This window comes from Myripristis murdjan, chromosome 17, assembly GCF_902150065.1.
Source record: "Myripristis murdjan chromosome 17, fMyrMur1.1, whole genome shotgun sequence".
Taxonomy (NCBI): Eukaryota; Metazoa; Chordata; class Actinopteri; order Holocentriformes; family Holocentridae; genus Myripristis; species Myripristis murdjan.
In genome coordinates, this window is record NC_043996.1 from 22,148,705 (window position 1) to 22,169,250 (window position 20,546).

General features: G+C 41.7%; 3 protein-coding genes across 4 annotated transcripts; all 3 read right to left on the reverse strand.

The window, feature by feature from the left end:
- Positions 1 to 220: 220 nt before the first annotated feature.
- gbx1 (gastrulation brain homeobox 1) lies at positions 221 to 1,935 on the reverse strand. The gene is made up of 2 exons (XM_030074944.1): positions 1,485 to 1,935; positions 221 to 735 (listed from the first exon to the last, which is right to left on the reverse strand). The coding sequence occupies exons 1-2, from the start codon at positions 1,933 to 1,935 to the stop codon at positions 221 to 223; spliced, it is 966 nt and encodes a 321-aa protein (XP_029930804.1).
- A 2,980-nt stretch (positions 1,936 to 4,915) lies between these two features.
- asb10 (ankyrin repeat and SOCS box containing 10) lies at positions 4,916 to 9,028 on the reverse strand. Of its 2 annotated transcripts, none has more exons than XM_030074990.1 (5): positions 8,704 to 9,028; positions 7,053 to 7,320; positions 6,467 to 6,968; positions 5,721 to 5,834; positions 4,916 to 5,101 (listed from the first exon to the last, which is right to left on the reverse strand). In XM_030074990.1, the coding sequence occupies exons 1-5, from the start codon at positions 9,026 to 9,028 to the stop codon at positions 4,916 to 4,918; spliced, it is 1,395 nt and encodes a 464-aa protein (XP_029930850.1). The 2 variants fall into 2 exon arrangements, with proteins under 2 accessions (XP_029930850.1, XP_029930849.1); XM_030074989.1 differs by having other exon boundaries at positions 8,692 to 9,028.
- Positions 9,029 to 13,231: 4,203 nt separating this feature from the next.
- h2bk1 (H2B.K variant histone 1) lies at positions 13,232 to 13,896 on the reverse strand. Its single transcript, XM_030075257.1, has 2 exons — positions 13,696 to 13,896; positions 13,232 to 13,604 (listed from the first exon to the last, which is right to left on the reverse strand). The coding sequence occupies exons 1-2, from the start codon at positions 13,807 to 13,809 to the stop codon at positions 13,365 to 13,367; spliced, it is 354 nt and encodes a 117-aa protein (XP_029931117.1). The 5' UTR covers positions 13,810 to 13,896; the 3' UTR covers positions 13,232 to 13,364.
- Between the last annotated feature and the right edge of the window lie 6,650 nt (positions 13,897 to 20,546).

Genomic DNA, 20,546 nt, shown 5'->3' on the forward strand with positions numbered 1-20,546 from the left:
ATAAAAATCGCGAGCATATATTGCCCAATAGATGATCTGCGAGCAAATCCTCTTCTCTGGAGGTTTGGGTATCTGCTCAGTCTCACCTCAGACAAAATAACTGAATCCTCCTTTTTGTGCTTCATGCGTTCAACAAATCAGCGGAACATAGAGTCATGTGTAAGTGTTTTTTTTTTTCTCGTTTCTTTTCTTTTATCTCTTTTTAAATTGTCATCTGAGCTCATGGCCTGGTCCCTTGTTCTATTTGTTGATGCTGACTCCTCACAGCAAACCTGTTGACGTGCACCGGGATGGGGACCACAATTTTGGGATTTCTCACCGGCTCTCCTGACCGGTTGTTGACGTTGCCGGCTTTGATCCTTTTCCATTTGGCCCTGCGGTTCTGAAACCAAATCTTGACCTGCACCTCGCTCAGTTTAAGTGCATGTGCTATTTGGGAGCGCTCGGTGAGAGAAAGGTACTTTTTACAGTGAAACTCCTTTTCAAGTTCAAGGAGCTGCTCACTGGTAAAGGCTGTTCGTCTCCTCCGGCTCTTCCCGGCAGAGCTTCCCGTCGGTAGCGCCTCCTGCGAGCCGGTTTTTAGTTTGCTCTTTTGGGAAAGGGAGCTGCAGTTGTTCCCGTCTGAGAAGCTTTCGTTCTCGCTGTCTGCAGAGCTGTCCTCACGGTCGCTGCACACCGTGTCTGCTGACTTTAGCTCCAACTTCTCGTCATCTGAACTGTACAGTTTGGTCTCACCTAACATTTTTGTGCATGGGGAGGAAATAAGACAAACACACACTGAGTAACTGTTTTCATCTAAATCCCCTTTACAGCTAATGACATCAATATTTGCATTGGCTTTAGGTTATGAGACAAAGTTTTGCTGCAGGTGACTCAATGTTTTTCCTATTAAAAGAAACACTGGTGTAACTTCATAATTGGATATTAGGTGATATTCTTAAGTGGCCTGCGCTTTGGGATTGAGTTGAGTTTTCACTGCTGGTCATGACACACCTTTTGGCAATTTGGTACAACTGCAATCTGTTCTCCCACCAATTAATCAGCACTGTGTGAACCAGCAACTATACACATGCAGTGTAACAGTAAATAAAACTGTGATTAAAACTATGCTCTCCAGTCTGTGATAGTTAAGGCAAACAACCACCAAAAATATATCACAATAAATTTTTAATAGTCTTTCAGAGAATGGTTGCCTTATATTATTTCACACAGTGCTTATATAAATAGGCTGTCAGGTTTTATATGATTAGGCTAATACTATGAATTTAATATAATTTAAGTCAGCCCAAAAAGGTAGTAAAACTAAGCATATTTTTTTATACGCCACCAAATATCTAAATGAAATGATGACAAACGTTGACTTTATCTCACTCAAGCAAAGCCTTTGGAAATAGCATTTTACGCACCATGGTTACTTTTAACGCAGATGTCCTGGAGTCTGGTTTTAATCAACAAGCAAGTGAAAGCAAAGACACCGAGCTCACCTGATATTGTCTGAAAAGTTTCAGAGAAGTTTAGCAGCTCGGAGCCCTTGTCCCTGGTGTGCAGCTCCTCGGAGTGCGGACTTTCCTGCCTCCTCGCCCCCGGATCGACAGCACTTAAACGGGGTCCCGGCAGCTCTTGAGGTGGATAGAAACTGTCCGGAGGATCCGAGAAACTTGGCAGCGTCGTAGTGAGCGCAACCATGGAGGGCACCCCCTGTCCCAAACTCGCACAGAACGTATTGGTGAGACGTCCAGCGAAAGATGCCAAAGGCGCCAGTGGAGGTATACCAGACGATAAAGGCGAATGGGATAAAGCTTGCGGAATAACCAAAGGTCTGTACGGCATGAACATAGGATAGCCCGTGTAGAGCAGGTGTCCCGGTCTGGGCTGCGGGGTCCCTATCAGGGAATCGATTGAAAACGCCGTCCCCTGGCCGCCTGGTCTCTGCATTTTGCAGGCGAACACTTTTCTTTTTGGTTGAAACTTCACGGCAAATGTCCTCTCCTCGGTAGACGGCAGAAGTTTCAGTGCAAAGACGGGATGAATTTAAAGTATGTCCTCTGCTGTGTTGTCATCCCTGGGAGTGGACTGCCTCTCCGGATCTCTTCACTCTATATGCGACAGTCGGGCGCTTTGTTTTGTGCCCCACCGCTACCTTTTCCCTCTTATTTGTCACACACTGAGACATAAACACACGCTCTCTCTGTCTATCTATCTACTTCTCCCTCTCTGCAACTCCTCCCTCCGCCCCTCTCCTATGTGAGCACTGTGAGCTTGTGTGTGTGTGTGTGTGTGTGTGTGTGTGTGTGTGTGTGTGTGTGTGTGAGAGAGAGAGAGAGAGAGAGAGAGAGAGAGAGAGAGAGAGAGAGAGAGAGCGCATTGGTTATCATCTGCAATACAAGAGGAATGAAAAGGGGGTGTTTCCCTGGGGGCTCATCCATCTTCCTCAAATTACGCTTCATTTCCTTATTCAGCCTCTGACTTTTTGGCCGTCTTGAGAGGCGGTAGTTTCCCAGTGGAGACCAAATAGACGGGTCGCACCCCCAGTCCTCCTCCCCTTTTGCCAGGTTCACATTGACTGCAAACGGTGTGAGAGACTGTTCAGGCCCTTCCCCTTCTATAATCGTTGACCACACCAACCCAATCAGCTATTATTAATTTTGATTGATGATAAGTAATTACTCTGGATTCAAGGGACAGCATCAAACAACGGTGGCTTTTGTTGAAATATTGGGACCGATGGGCATCGGAGTCGGAAGGGAGGAGAGGCAGATGTTCCTCCACTCTCTTGAGGGGAAAGGCTTTTCTGTCCCGCACGGCTAAAACAATGCGCTCGGCCTTAGAGGGAGAAAAAGTGCCGCAACAATTGTTCCCTGGAGAGAGATACTCTGAGCGAAATTAGATCGCGATTAAAGGCGTTTATGCGGGGGTCAACGCCAATACGGACACGGAGTAGTGGCCAAACCCAATTTGAATGACTTTCAACTTTGTTTGAACTGGGGTGAGATTTATCTGAAACGGCGTGAAATGCACGCATCAAACATAAGCTGCCATCTCACACGAGCAATTAATCTGCGCGGGGCCAAACTATTTCCTAAAGGTTGATCATGTTAAATAACCCGCATTCTGCAATAACGCACGCACCATTCCGGCGTGTGTTTTTGGTAATGCGTCCCTAATCAAAATATGCAAAGGGAAAATCACTTTTCTCTTTTCTTTGAGTGTTAATTTAATCGTCATTTCACCGTTTAAATGCCAATGGGAGCTGATGATGATTAGCCCTATTGAGTCCTGGGTGCCCGGGCTCTCCAACTGGTCGTCTGATTGCATGAGGACATAAACATATCACCACCGACTCTGATTAGCAGTGGAGGGCCAGGCCAGGCTAATTCTTATAATTGCAAATGACTTCGGCACCATCTCTCTTTGATCTATTGAAACCAAATAGCTCCTCTTTGCCGTGCTCCTCTCCCCATTCTCTCTGCTTGGACTTCACTCATATCAGACTTGCTCTCCCATTTCAACACAGAAAAATATAACCACAACTTTTTCTTTAATATAACAAATTTTATTGATCTTTATTGTTGCCTGAATAGAATATAGATTCAAGGAGAATAATATGGATTTATTTTTCTGGGAATTTTATTCATCAGTGATATATCCTCCATATGTCTGATACCATATAATAATTATTAATTGCATATTTAAATCGTTAGTAATTGGTTAAAGTTTTGTCATCGCTGGTGTTTATGTAGGCTGTCACTGAGGTTCATAAGGCCTACAGATCATTTGTTCATAAACCATCTAATATCAAAATCCACCCTAGTTGACTTTTTATTTGTGCTTTTTGTTTGATTTGAGATGGCATGTGACAGGTGGAACTCAGGGATACCGTTCACACGTCATATTTTTTTTTCTTGCCTCACCGCAGCCATTCATTTCATCCATACATAAAAGACTGTCATTTTACCGGATTCAAGAATAATCTTCATCCGCTCGTTATAAAAATATAAATCGTGGTCAAAGCTGATAGCATATTTACCGTGGTTTAATGTGATGGTGGGCTCGCATGTTTCTGTGTAATTTTAATTTCAAACTTCATAGCCCTTAAATTTTATTGCTTGAGAACAAATAGGCTTCGTATTGTTATTTATTATTTATTATAATGTATTTTCTGTCATCGTTGACTATTGAATATTTTCTAAAACATAAAAGCCGGAAATAAGAAATAAATACAAAGCAGTGGGAATTAAAAACGAAAGAAAAAAGTGCAAGGTCCAGGCTAAGTGGCAATGGCGAATGTTTCATTTGATAACACGTCTACTTTTTGTATAAAATGTCCAATGACAATCATATCATTAATTATAATTATTATTTATGCAAATATTTGGTAACAGTCCTTAGTGTAAAACACATTATCACGCACAAATGTTCATTATCATTATTTAACACCTACTACCTACCGTGGAAAACAGTGTATAAAAATACAAGCAATTTGTAGCTTTTTATCTGTCACAGGTAGCAAAAAGTGTGGTCACAGAAAATAAATGTAAAAGAAAAAACTCATACAACCGGATGCCTATGCTCCATCAGCTCAAGTCTTTAGCTCCCTCTTGTGGTGTAAATAAAAACAAACAGATGTGCTTAAAAGAAGAGAAATAAACTGTTGTTTTTTGTTTGGTGCAAGTGAATCTAATTAGAGTATTGGTATATTGCAGTGCTCGATTTTGATGTGGTTGTATTATTGTCTTAATTGATAACAGTGTCTTTTTCCTTACATTCAGCAACCATCAAGAATCATCATCCAGGCTCACACTTGGAGCACAGGGAGTGGTGCAGGAAAACAATCTGAAAGAAAGCATGGTGTGTCACACTAAAACAAACTGTGAGGGGCCCTTTCTCTTCGATCGCTGCTATAGGAGCTGTTCTCTTAGTGCACGTAGCCCCTAAAGTCCAGCAGCAGGTAGTTCTTCAGGAAGGTGGGCAGGTTGAGTTTTGGGACCACTTTGTGAATGCTGGTGTCCAGGAAGGTCCTGATCCTGCAGCGTGCCAAATGCTGCAGGGAGCGAGGGGTCTGGGCCAAGGCGAACACGGACTCATAGAACTCCTGATGCTCCTGATTGGAGAGAAAACACAAAGAACATGTGATGATTTTAGTCAAGTTAAACTTAGTTAAGTAAAGTTATAGTATAGTAATAGCTATTCACAATCAGCTCATAGGAACAACTGTATGCAATGTCCTAAACTACTATATTTATCTGCCAATATATCAGGCTGATATTGTTGAATATGTATATCAGCTGGCAGTCAGTCATCAATCCATCGCAGATATGATAGAAGTTATATCTTGACCAACACTACAAAATAATGCCTAAAACCTGCAATGAAATGCAATTTCTGAAAACTGAAATTTCTGAAAATTCTGAATTTTTCATTTAAAGGCCTAAGTGTATGCCAGAATTTCCCTTACCGCTGAATAGATGTGGTAGGTCACCATAGGAGTTTCATCATGATAGCTTTTAGTTTTACTGGAGTGTTGAAGTGTCAAATCACGTCCTAAATGTTTTCCCCCATGATTATAATGCAGAGACATTGAATACATGTAATAGTTTTTATTAAAGATATTTAATATCAACCAAAATACTGACTATTTGTACTTCAGTCCAAAAATGTTGGTCTTCCATAAGCTGCATTGGTCAGCCCTTAATCACAGATCAATTACTGAAAGAACTTGCCTTAAAGATCTCTGGGGAGACAGATTCAACCCAGGTGTCTGTGACTCTCAGTTTGCTGTAGGCGTTCAGAAGAACCTCAATGGTTTGTGGAGAGCCGCAGCAGTGCTTCAAAACCTGAAAGATATGCCAGAACTAAGAGCAAAGTAACAGGATTCATACGCTCATCATTTAAGTTTGCGACTGAGCGTGTGATTCCATAGAACTGAAGAAATAAAGTAATTAAACACTTGTGAAATGAACAGATTGGTCTTCCCTCCGGGGGTTTAACTGGAAATTATGCAATTAGTGCTAATTAATCTCCTATTAACACTTGCCTAATTAGGAGCCAGGCATTTTGTCTGGTGCACGTGGGTTCAGTGATAGTTGTAGTCTGTTCCCTGCAGAGAGTGCAACACTTCATGTTGTGTCATGAAATTGGAATGATTTGAATGTAAGTGAAGTTGTAAAGTCTGGATTATTAACAAAAAAAGTGTTTCTAGACTCTAACTCAAAGTGTTACACATGCAGTAGCAGCTAATTATGCAAAATGAGAACGCTTTATGAATGTTTGCTTCATACTGAATATTTACCAGTACATAGGATTTGATGTTGCAGTCCATTGTACCATAATCCAAAGTGAGTATTCATACAGAAGTCACGCTGGTAGTATTGTGTACCCATCCAAACCCATGACATAACTATGTATACACTTCATCTTACAGTGTTCTTAGATACCATTTAGCTTTTCTCAGCATTTGGTTTTGTACCGTGGGCAGAGCTCCAGGCCACACCCGAATGGACCCATGGTTGAGCAGAGCGCGGACCACCCTCTCAGGCTTGTGGGAAATCTTGTAGCACACCGCCTTCAGGATGTTGTGCATGGGGGCTTCACCATAGCCCATGTTGTTGACACAGGCGCCGTTTTCCAGCAGCAGGTCTACTATGTCTGCGTTGACATTCTTACAGGCCATGTGTAGGGGAGAGTGTTTTTCCTGGTCCATGGTACTGACGTCGGCCCCGGCTTCCAGGAGCAACTGGCACACCTTGAAGTAACGCTGCAGGTCCTGCAGCTCCTGGGGCTGTGAGCAAGCAGCGTTGAGGGGTGTGAGGCCTACGTCATTCTGTTTGTCCACAGCAGCCCCGTAGTGCAGGTAGAGCTCGATGTGCTCTGGGAGACCATTCCTGGCTGCTATATGTAAGGGAGTGTCATCTTCCTCTATACTTCGCCCATTGATTGCAGCACCAAACTGGAGGAGATACTTTGCACATCTGCAGGCAGAATTACACAGCTTTGTTAGTATATCCCTTGTACATTCCCACATATACTCTCGGAGGAAGCATTTTTCTACTCACTCAAGTGACTCAGGGCTAGTGCACATGTGCAAGGGCATGAGGCCGTCCTCTGACACTGCATTGGCATTTGCGCCATGGGTCAACAGCAGCTTTGTGCATTCTGGTTGGCAGCTTTCGCAGGCCTCATGCAGGGCAGTGGTGCCACCGGGTGCCAAGTCCACACTGGCCCCACGCTGCAGCAGGAGCCTCAGGCAGTCTGCGAAGCCCCGGCCGGCTGTGATATGCAGTGGCGTCGTCAGCTCCTGCTCATAGGTTAGTGACCACAGTCCTGCCAGCAGGGGGTAGAATGCACAGAAATTCAACTCCGATCTCAACCTTTAGGGCCTCTGCAGATAAGTAGATGTCACATGCAAGTAAGCCAGTATGTTGTGGTTTATCACAGCCATTTATCATTACAACATATGTCTGGTTATATGCTTCAACAACGCTGCCCAGTGCAACTTGATATTTAGGACAACCAGATACTGTGAAGCAAAAGATATATAAAGATGTATATGACAACACACCCATGACAAACTTAATCCAACATCAAAGACCTACTCAGTCCTCTGTAGTTGAATCTGAAGTTCTTCCATTCCTCTATGTTGCTGGTGTCATAAATGGCATCAATAAGGTAGGTGTACTCATCATCGTCGATGATGCTAATAAGAGTCAGTTCGTCGCCCACAAGCAGAGAATTCCAGAATTGCAAGACGCATCCTGTGGACTGGGCTGTGGCAATCACATCGTTGCGGTAGGCCTTTGGTTTGCGCCACTTAATCTTGGGTTCTACATAAGCCATACTGTGCAAGCTGAACGTGAAGATCTATAGCTAACTGGTTTGTTTCAAATGTTTTAGTGGTGTGGTTTCTCTTGAAGGAAATGAGCCCTTATGCAGCTTGTTTGTTCAGACAGGGCTATTTCAGAGTGGTGTTACATGATATTTTGGTTGACCCAGTGAGCCTCGCCAGTGCAGTGACAGAGGAGCAAATAGCCTGAGTCACATGTAGCTTGCTCACGTTCACTAGCCCACTGAAGTCAACACACAATCAAACCATGCACTCAATGCACTTGTGAGAGAGATTCTTTTGACAATGCAAAAACACTGGTAATAACTAACAAGCACATTAATAAAACTATGTAATCATGTATAATTTTAATTTGTAGTCTTGAACATGAACAGCTGTGTCCACTGCCGGTAAGAAGTGACCTCAAGAGGTAAGGTTATCCCAAAACGACAGAGCGGTCATGCTATTTTGTCTACAGTTAAGGACCACAAGTAAAACCAGTGGGATACAATGCATTCTGATGCACAAAATGAGGCACATGACTAATAAATTTGATTGCTTGGTGGAGGTATGATGGACTGCTTCTATAAATACTGCCTCGTGTTCTGTTCCTATAAATAGCACATTGCTGTCTGTAAATACTGCCTCATGGTGAGACACTTCCAGTTGCATTTGTGTATGTAACTCTTAGTTATACATAATAAACAACAGCACAGTGATTTATTTTCTTTTCCATTTTCAAATGAAAACATGAAATTCTCACAAGTCCTCTCATGTTATGTTCATCTCCAGGGAATACAGTGAAGCCAACTTTGCCAGTTGTACAACTTTCAACTTTCTCAAATTCATTCCTGATGCAGACAGATGTGAGCCTTGTCTCTTACCTTCACCTCTGGCCACCCAGCGCATGTCCCCTCCCTGCGGCTCGATGATGAAGTTGGCTGTGGAGCCTCTTGGGAAGAAGCGCTGCATAGCCTCCAGGTCTCCTGTGTACAGAGCATTTTGAATGACCAGGTCATGGCAGACGGCTGGTGGCAGGGCAGCACTGGGCCTCGATGTCGGCCTGTCCCTGACCCCTCTGTTCAGCGTGTAGCCACTGAAACGATGGGAGACCAGCTGCCTCTTGAACCTGTCTCTCTCCAGCATCTCCTCATCAAGTTGGAGGGAGCGTAAGGCGGTGGGTGTAAAGACAAAACTGCCACGCGACATTCTGAATGGCTTGCTTCTCACTGGGAAAAGCAGCCGTGGAAAGTATGTATGATTAACTGAGGGAGATCTTCGTCTAAGGCCTGTCTCTTTGTTTCACGTCTCTGGCTTATGTCCACGATCTGCCTGCTGGCTGCTCAGAGGGTTGGTGCACAGAGTTGTTTTGATATCTGGTATGAGGCCCTCCCTGCAGTGTGACAAGTAAGGCTATTTTTATGTCCCTCATAAGGGCACTCTAGCCACCCCTGTTTGCCTCCAGCAAAGCTACAGCCATGAAGCCTCATGGCTGTAGCTTCATTCTCACAGTAAGAAATACTTTGAATGAACTCTCTTGATTAGGGTCACAGAACAACATGTTATTTGGTTGTGAATACATATCATGCTACATCACATGCATCTTTAATAGTCCTTCTGGGGAAGTGGATGGCCTACTTGGACAAAGTGTTCAGTGTCACATTTAATTACATCTTGTCAGTATTTTGCTATATTATAGCATGTTCCTAAAACAGTGTTTCTTTCAAGTTCAGGTCTGAAAAATACAGCCTACATTATCAAATTTTGTCCATGTTTATTTTAAACTCTCTTACTGAAAATGTGTTGAGCAAGACAAGGTCTTACGAAATCGGTGACTTGGAACACATTATGCACCTTCTCCGGTGTCTGCAAGGTTTTCACAGTCATTCTCAAGAACTTCTTTTTAAAAAATTTAAGTAACAGCTAAATTAAACATGCTGATTTTCAGGCAACATTTATCTATTGGTGTTGATATTTGTGCTCTACCTTAAGCAAACAAGAATTCACTATATGTAAGTCCCTGTGCGTACAATATGTATTTGTAAAATGTCTCTCTCTGCACTGTATTTTTTCCGTGAGCCTTAATGGATTTTATGTATCCACATGGCTCCCTACATTAGAACATTAGGCTGAATGACTGGCCACCGCTGTGTCACTCTGCCCCACGTGTAGTGTTATGATGGCGGAGGGACGGTGCATAATTAAGCCTCTTAAGCCTACTCACTAGGCATCTGACAAACATCTCTTTTGACGGATGGATCACAATTTTCCAGCACTGATATAAACTCTACCCGCCAGCAAAACACCCCCACCCCCCCCCTTTTTTTAACTCTCCAGACACTACTCATGTATTTGTATGGGTAGCGTGGAAGACTCAAAATTACTTCTAAGGATTTGTGGGACTGCAGGTTGTACTTCCTCTTTTATTATGTCCTACTGGAGCATGCTTTGTTGGATGTAATGATAAAGGATATTTTTCTGCCTGTTTATCTGCCTCTGTGGGGCTCATAAAGGTGATGCTTGCAGACTCTGAGAAAATGAAAGACTGATATGCACTACAGGTGGAAGGGTATAAGGTATTTGTAGAGGGAGTGTTTTTTTTTTCTTTCCTCTTTCCCACTTCTGACTCATAGCTGCATCTCATCTATACGTTAACGACTATTCTAGTATGGAAATCAAGAACATTTATTTCATGTTACAGTTTGGTAATAGATGACACATTAAACTGAAGGCGGGTAAGAGTTTCAACTTTGAAAACACACATTACCAGAAAGAGACTAGGAATATTGTTTTTGCTGCTGGAGTACATCCTTTTAAATGATATACATAATGAGTTTATAATATGCATCTGGGCTACCTCCTCTCTACTTTGATGTCTTCCAAATGGCCCGGGTGTCATCAGCAAAACATGTAGGCACTTTCCCGCCTCATTGACTCCCAAATGTATTTTAAATATCATTCCTGGTAACGCAATTATTTAAAACGCTGAACTAAACACTTACTAATGGGGAAAAAGACAGTGACTTCGATAAATTCATTTCTCAAATGGTGGGCACTCATGTTTTTTTTTTTTTTTTCTTCCTCTGTGAAGCGGAGGCAACTCTGATGACAACAAAAAGCATCAGCAGCGGTAACACCCCCTGCCCTCGCAGCCCCCTGTGGACATACTAAATCTTTGGCTTCCTCACATTACCCACCAGTAGCTGTCTCCGAGGGTTTCTGCTTTGTGGTCAGCCGCCTTCCTTTCCTAAGGCGGTAAAAAACTGGACATCAGAAACCGCTCTGATGAGAGTCAGGCACTTCATTTATGCAATCATAGGCAATTAGTTCCCTCTGATTATGTGCCTCTTAATGCTGTTTTGAGTACTGTGGCAGACAGTAATACAGAAAGAGATTAAACCGTAGCCCTCCCTCCACACTGCGCAGTCGTTTAATATACTGAGAACATAATGAAATGTACACAGTAATTACAGTAATATTAAATGCTAATGGGTTTGCAATTGGATCTGCTGTTAGTTTAAGACATACAGCGCACACAAAAAAGTCTAGGTTTCACCCAGAGCCTCGCCATGACATCAGAACAGTAAATTATGCACAAGGTGTTTATTTTAATGACTTTTGCGTTATTTGTATCTGAGCGAGCTGACATCATGTCTCTCATATTTGCAATTAAGCCGTGTTAGCAGAACAATTAGGATGCAATTAACATTTAAGCTCACATAAGAAGTTAGAGGGACAGACTTAAAATGTTGTATTCAAACTAGAATAACTCGCAGTCACCATGGAAACATGATAGGAGATGGTGTGCACCCTTAATTGGCCAGCTGCAGTATCTAAAGGGAAGTTAGGTCTTGTACTTATGCATGTGTCCACTCCAGTTCTGTTTGTTTTCTTAATGTGGTGCATGGTGTGGTACAGACTCTGTTGTCCATACCCACACATCACAGTCTTCTTTCAACTCTGCAGTGACATTCAAGCACCTCTGATGGCCAATAAACCTGCATATCTGTGGCTCATCAGGGTCTTCAATAGGGCTTACACAAAGGTGCTCTGTATGCCAATCTAGCCCGAGTCTCTCATCACAATGCCTCAGATGTTGGTGGGGAGCCTAAATGAATTTATAGAGCCTTGAATTGAACAGTGGCTCTGAACGGTTCCGTGGAAGCATGATTACTTTTCCTCCACTCTTTTAAAAGCTCGGAGCCCACTACCTATAATATATTGTATCGGTCTTTGCAGATTCCAATTGTCTCTCAATGCACTGATCACCACGCAAATAGCCCTCTGCTTCATCACGACAATTGAGAGGTTCATATTTCAACCTAATAGTCCTGTATAACTTTAACCATCTATCACAACCTCATTTCATTGCGCGTGCAGTTAATACGCGCTTCCCTGCCAAGTGGAACATTTTCTAATGATGCACTCTCGCACGAAAAACAAGGCAAGCCAGCCCAGGCTCTGCATCAGTCACTAATGCTCCCATCCATAATGTGTTCATAGAGTCTGCCGAAAGGAGACAGCAATGACTACCACCGGGCACGGGTAAGAGTAGGGATATGGGGAGGGGAGCAAGATACAAAACCTAAATGGCCATGATAATCATGAACAAAGTCACTGCCATCAAAGACTGTATCACCCTCATAATAATAACATCGGTAGATTTCATATCATTACCAAGAGTAGCAGAAAACATCTGAAATGGGTATCCTGACAATAACAGGCTGCGGCGGAGTCACATTCAAGGACATTAACACAAAAAGCTTGGTTTTGTAGGATGCTGATAAGGGTAATAGGTGTACGTACAGGCTGATGCAAACATCATCGTAATTGGAGAGGAACCTTTATCAATTTCTCCATTTTATGCAGATGATTGCACTGGTCCAACTATTACTTTCATTATCCTGTAATCACGTAGCGTTCAGCAGACTGACAGTGTCATCTTTTAAACCTTGATTAGGATTCCTACAAGGACTCAATATTGCTGTGTCTCCCTCAACAGTGTCAGGTTCTGCCAATACGTTTGACTAATTGAGTAACTGATCTGTTGAGGTGGATATTTGGGATGAATAGTTTATAAGTGATGTTCTTTACACAAAACAGGACCAAGTTACACCATTTATTAGCTGAATAAACTGGGATTCAAGCCATTTTGCTGTGCCTGCATCTGTAAGGTGTATGGAAAAGTGTGGAGTAGGTCAACTTTCTTCACTGAATCATCTTCAAGGATTCATTCTGTAGAGACTGTACCAAGGAAACTGACTTGAAGTTGCTGTGAGTGAAGATGCTACACACACGTAGGTGATATGCAGATGTGCAATAACCCCATCTAGTGGTTAATGGTGAACTTCAGCTTTGCTCAGTGGATTTCTTCAGATTAAAATTAAGGGGGGAAATGACTGCACGGCAAAATAAGCAGGTGTCACCACTTATTTAATCAAAACAGCAACTAAAAACTCAACTTAAATTCTGCCTACATCAACCAGTGATATACGTGCTGCAGTCCAGGCGTGTCCGTAAACTTTGGCGGCGTCTGGACGGGACTTCAGGGCCTGGAGTTGGTGTACTTGGTGACGGCTTTGGTCCCCTCGGACACTGCGTGCTTCGCCAGCTCTCCGGGCAGCAGCAGCCGCACGGCGGTCTGCACCTCCCTGCTTGTGATGGTGGAGCGCTTGTTGTACTGAGCCAGGCGGGACGCTTCTGTGGCAATCCTCTCGAACAAGTCATTAACGAAGGAATTCATGATGCTCATGGCTTTGCTAGAAATACCCGTGTCGGGATGGACCTTGAAGGCAAAGGAAAACAGTTGTTCATTGGGAGGGCACAGCGAAAAGGAAGCCGAGCCGACGCACATCCAATGCGAATCCTTGACCCACCTGTTTCAAAACTTTATAAATGTACATCGCGTAAGTCTCTCTCCTCCTCGTCTTTCTTCTCGCCTTTTTCTCACTGGGCCCCTTTACCTTCTTTTTAGATATATCGTTCGTCATTTTACAAACCGTGCCAAAGTGAGTAAAGCGTGATGTATGTGATAAGTACTACAATTTTGTAGTTTAGGGATGGTCATTCCGCTCGAGATTGCACGAGCAGCTGTTTTTGAAGCGTGCGTTAATTAGTCGTTAATTGAGCTCACGTGTTTTCGGCTCGCGACGGGTGGACTCGCCGCTGTTGGCTGTGGCGCTTCAGGGAAATTAATTGGAGGGTGTCAAGAGAAGCGAATAGGCCCGCGTACAGTTACAGCTGCAGGTTAATAGTAAAGACTGGGGTTTGGAGGTGTTTTGCTTGTACGTAGTAACTGTGCCCACTGGGTGGCGCGCTTGCATCACTTTTATACAACAGTCAACCCCAGCTGCCATTAAATTAGTTTATAAATAAATAAATCGCCAAAGCATTTACAGGAGACTGCTTGAATGGCCCCATGAGTCACATCTGCAGTATGTGTAAGATCCACTGGTGTCTGCAGGTATACTCATGCTATTTATGATTGACTGATGGACACACAGCCTCTCATAAATGTCATCCTTAATATGGAGTTATGTGGGGTGGATGCTCCCACCAGAGCCCTGTATGTCCTAAGGTCCTATGATCCAGTTGCCCTCTATAGCTTCTGTGTATTATTTCCCCTGCACACCATTTTCCAACATCATTTGACATTATTATTCACTGAACATGTACTATTAGATTATGTCTTCTCATTAATATACCATAGGACATGATCATTATGGACATTATGAATGAATGAATGAATGAAAGACAAAAAAAATATAATATATATATTTGTTCGTTTTCCATATATAAATATGCAAGATAAAAAAAGACAACAAAAAGAGAAACAGATAAACAATATAGTGTATCCTGTTCGAAAAAGGAGTAGGAAGAAGTATACACCTTTATACATTTATACATTTTAAGTTGAGGGAAGAAAGGATATGTTGCTCATGTTTAAAATGTTATGTCTGGGGCTGATGTTCATACCAATACTAACATCAGCTTTGTTAATGTATTGTAATGTTAAATAGTGTGTATTAATAAGGGAGCATATCTCAATCACCATTTGAGATGTAATTTACTGAAACATACTGTAAGATTATGCTTCTTTTTTAAAAAAATAACAGGTGTGCAAATTGTATGTTGTGAGTGCATAAAAAAGAGGGAACAGGGCTGATTTCAGTTTGACAAAGTTATAATGAGGGAACTTGGGGCCTGGCAACATGAGGTGGACCTCTTATAGAGAAAGATTCATGGTTTCAGCCGGCTGCTCTCATGCCCTCATGGTGTCCGACTGTGCTGCTGGAATATTTGATTCACTTTGTTGTACTTTTCTTTGTCTAGCTATCTGTCTGGCTGTCTGGCTGTCATTATAATGTTGCTTGTGATATAGTTTCTTGGTCTATATATGTGCAGAAGAGCCTGAGAAATGTATTTCCATGCTGATTTTATAACTTGTGCATTTTTCCCCCTTGGGTGAAAAGCTAAACCTCATGCAGTTCTCTAAGTATTCCCTTAAAGATGCAAAGTAGTGCAGCGCTAAAATATTATAGAATTTATGTCATTTACTGTAATGTAGCTGTGCATTTAAAACCCTCTCGAGAACCAAATGTGATTATAAGACAATATTTTCACCATATATTTCTTTCTTATAATAGGAGCGTAGAGCAAGGTTTTTTTTTTTTTTTTTTTTTTTTCTGCCCACAACCTAATTTCGAAAACATTTTCTTGCCTAATAGCACTTCTGTAATGTGTCTCCACCGGAGACAAAGAGCCCATGTACGTTCCTCCCACCCCATATTGCAAGAAATGCTGGCCCAAAGTAATGTGACCGACTTAAAATGTTAATGAATCGCATTTTTCTGATTTTTAGCTGGCCATTTTCTTGGATGTGATGTGTCTTGTCACTGAAAATGTGGCAAAAGTACAAGCCAGTAATATAGTCCAAAGATTTATTTGCCGTGTCTAAAGGGTATGTTATGATGTACATCCCAGCTCCTCTATCACAGAAGTCTTATCTATTTGATTGATGAAATCCTAGTCCTGCAGAGCTGAACATGAATTATGCTGTTCATCATTCAAACACAAATCTAACAGTAAAGCACTTTGTCATATTCATTTATTTTGATTATACCAAGCCTTGTACTGTTTTCCTAGCCTTGGACATGGTATGAAAAAGTAATTTTTAATTACTTTCCTGTAGTATAACAGGTGATCAGTGAATGTGAGAAAACTGTTTCAGTGCCACATGCCATCAAGTATTTAGTTTTTAGAGTGCAGAGTAAATTGCTAATGCTGGTACTGGGAAATGTTTGACATGTGAGCTCTCTCAGGAACCCGTGGGGCTTTGCCAGCAATAACAGCTTCATCATGGAGAAGTTTGGGCTTTTAATTAGCAATGGGCTCATTATTTAAAAACCTCAAGCAAGCTGTATGTATTTATTTATTTATTTGATTGCTTATTTATTTATTTGCACAGTAATATTTCTATCTGCCAGCCATAAATATAAATATACACACAACATGATGTGTAGTCTGCACAAATGAAATCTGCCACTCAAAAATGCAAGTATAACTTAACTCGGCTGTGGTCCAAACATGTAATACACGTTCAAGCCAAACAAGATGAAATATCCCAAACACATCCATGCTATTTGTCTCCCCCTTTGCCCCGTGAGCTTTCCCTGCCACTCCTCTCTGACCCTTAGATTTGCTGAATCTCTATAAACACCTTTTTGAAGCCGCTGATTCTCACCAGCATCTGCTTGTATTTCTTTCACGTACACTGGAAACGGGTAAAACATTTCTTTTGATCAGCGACACATATCTGCCACCATTTGAATCCCTAATTAGGGGCAGATCTCCTCTCCTCTCCCCTCCTCTCCTTGGCGTGCTCCTGCTCAGGCCTCTTCACAGCTCATTCAGGGTCCTGGACCTTGGCCTCGTTTTCCAATTTTTCCTTTTCTGCCCCCCCACCCTCCTACCCTTTCCACAAGCACACAACACTTATTGAGCAGCAGAATACAGATGAACAAGTTGTTATGTCAGGCAACATTTATGCAAGGTCACATACAGCAGCAGCGACACACACACACACACACACACACACACACTGAAAAGCAGTGTTGGTTGACCCTGTTGTGAAGGCCTCCTTTTTCTGTTTGACAGATTTCTGCTGCTTGGATGCTCGGTCTGTGAAGTGAAAATGGAAATAGGTGAGTGTATATACACATCCGCTCCCTTCCGATTCCTGTCTGACAATCATACATCAACATAAAAAAAAAGCTGGCTGTTTTGTTTCATATCAACATGTTGCTTTAGGCTACAAACAGTGTTTCTCTTCAGTCAGTTCCTCTCCTGCAGAGCTTGTGGCTTAATAGAACAAAGCCTAGCTCGATATCTGTCGCGATTACTCTGCAGTCGCCTATCACACGTGTTGTCGTCTTGCACTCTTGTGTGCAAATATGTGTTGCTGTGACAATATCTTCATTCAAACAATTGTTAGAGGTTTGCCAACTGCTTAAACTGGCACAATGCTTATTTATTTATTTATTTTTTATTTTTTTTGGCTGCTCCTGCTTGTCCCTCATTGAGCGCTGAATTAAAAACCTTAAACAGCTCACAAGTTTTCAGTTTATCTTAGTGGTGAAAAAAAAAAAAATCTTTGATACTGTGTGTGAAAACATGAGAAAAGGGATACCATTCATTACATGTACCCTAACAACTGTTGCTAAGGATTTACTTGGCAATATTTTTTTCTCACAGGTAGGCTACATGTCTCTGAACTGTTATACACTAGCTGTCTCCCAGTGTTTAGTTTTTAATGCAGGTGTGTATCAATAGATTAGGTTTTAGATTTTCCATCCCCTCCCCCCTTTTTGTAGTTGAGATCACACGGTGAAGCTCAGTTGCTAAAGCAGATACACTTCTGTAAACCAGATGAACGTTTTCATGTGTGAAAAAAAAGTATTTGCAGCTTGGGATAGTTAGTGGATTATGTTTGTCCATCTCATCCGTTTAACTGTAATTCAGATTGTGTTTTTGCTCGTGCATATTGGCGCTGTGCTCTTCTGGGCCTAGTGGGGCATCTCTGTTTCTCGCTATAGTTTTTTTTTTTATGCATATGCTCTTAAATGTCAGCTGTTATAGTGTATAAAAAGTAATCTGCTGGGAATAGTTTCTAACAGGGTGATCTGTCCTCTGCAGCGCCTGCCAAATCTCAGTAACTTGGACATCACAATGAAATACTTCATTTTTTTCCCCCCTGGCTCTGTATCATACCATGGTGGTTACCTTTCTATTAGGATTTCCCTTATTGTTAGAGAATTATAGCACATCACTGAATGTGTCATATCACTGCTGCTCTATGTCATTCACCATTATTTCAATTCATAAAGTGAAAGTGGCAACAATACCGCTGCTGCTGCTGTTTACCTTTCAAATCAGGTCAAATGTCTGTTTAGAGAACAGTATGGGGTCTTGACTAAGCTCTTGCATTATGAGTATGTTGACAGTAAATGTACCTGCAGCATAAGACCTAGTATGAATCACATCATTTGTGAATATATATTACAGACCAGTTGCCGTTAAAAGTATTTTATCGGTTAAACAATCGGTCACTGTAAAAGTGACAATAATTCAGCTGCTCGTTCCTTCATTTATCAAGCCTCATGGTGCCTTTGATTAAGTTTTTATTATTTTCTGGAATGGCTGATAGGCCAGATTGATTCTTGTTGGATGTGTAATACCCAGAAGTTGGACTAGTCTTATGCTAATTGTAGAAAAACACAATGAAATGTTCAGCAAGCAGAAGGTCTAGGATGTTGGAGACAAATGTTTCTTTTGCCATTTCAGATAAATCCATCATTTAACTAGAATATCCAGGTCTTCTTTTCTCTAAAGCTTCTCTCCCTGTTGTTTTTTTTTAAATATTGAATGGCCAGTAACATGCGTTTACAAATATCTCTGGACTACTTGACATTACACAGACATTGGACTCATCACATCTGCTAGTCATGTAGAAACAGACCTTAGACATGCTGTCCAAGTTCATAAGCATTTCAGAACTGGGATTTTTCTGAATATTCATTGGCAGTTAAGAGTCACAGTCAGAGGCCCAGAAAAAAGAAACGTTTATACAGTGCTTAGGAGAGAGTGCCTCAAATATTTCCCCTCCTTATTAATATTCACTGCATTATGCTGCGCATTCTACCATCCACTTGAAAGCCAATTACTGCTGAAAAGTCCACCACTTTCATCCTGCAATCTGCAACAACAGACATGCCTACTAGTATACCGCCAGTTTGGAATTCAAGTTTTCTTAATCTTTACACAGGATATCATTACCTAAATAAAAAATGCAAATAAATGCAGTGCAAAAAGTGCGCATTTTGTTTTCTGTTACTGAACATGTGAGCAGTTTTTCAGATGCAAATTTATCCACCAGTGATGGCAGAAATCATTGTCGTGTAATATTGAATACTTATCGGAGATTTGGATACATGTTGCATCTGGTGGCATGATTGTGTCACAGAAGGGAATTCACTGATAAATCACAAGCTACTTGAAATATTCTCAACTATTTTTGAGATTGTGGTGAAATTCACACTGTAGCGTCATTACAGTCACATTTTCTTCTCCCTAGTTTTTACTGCTCAGCTCGGGGAGTAAATGGGCGAGACTAGTTCTGGCTGCAGCCCCTAAAGTCATGTACACAGCAGGTCAGTCGACATGCCTCAACTCCACGGCACCATGCTCGCTGGTCAGGTACTTGGACATGATTGCTACTCCTGGCTTGCTTGCTGTGTAATGCCTCAAGTTGCTTTTCAGCCAGCACCAAAATTGGTCCCACGTTCGTGCCAGTATGTATCCTCCAGGCATTATATAGTGCTCTTTTTGTGCTCATTTATGTATGCATGTCATGCTCATTTGGCATTTGAAGCACACAGCGTCCTTAATCGCATAATCATGGTTGCTGCCATGATTTCTTGATTTCTGTTCGAATAAACTTGAATTCTGTATCAGACAGTAATTGATAAATAAATGTAATTTCCTACTGAAGGAATTACATTTTCCCCAGTAAGGCGTTTCCTTACTGATCGTTTGAAATGGAATGTTTGTGGATGATGGCATATCAAGTCCTAGCCAAGGTCTTATATATGGTGAATACACAAAACATCATCCATCATTGTAATGCAGTTTGTCACTGCTGGTTATGGCTGCAAATACAGAGGAGGGTGGCTGAATTTTATACATTTGGAAAATATGAGAGGGAGGATTTGCTGGCAGAGTTTAGGATAGACCAACTGTAAATTCAAATGAAAATGTTTTATCAATTAATCATGAATAAATCAGTGCAAGTTACAGTTATTTTTTTAATATATTGAAGTTGTGACAATGTTCTGACTTAACTGGTACATTCCTATTTTGATTTCTGTGTGCATTGTTGGTCGGAGGAGGCAGAAAAGGGCTGCTATCTTGCAGTTTTAAAAATGGCAATACCTCAACAATTGTTCTGGAAGATCTGCTCTGGAAGTCTTAACATTCCCTGTCACCTGAAAGCTTTGCGATAGGTGGACATGAAACCACAATAGTCTATCACTTCAGGCATCATGTTGTATTTTCTTCAGTGAGCATTTTTGGAATTGAACTTCTGCCGTGACAGTATGTGTTTGACATTGCTTTTCTCAGAGAAGATGATGGATAAAATGGTATTTTTAGTTTTATCTCAATTGCATGC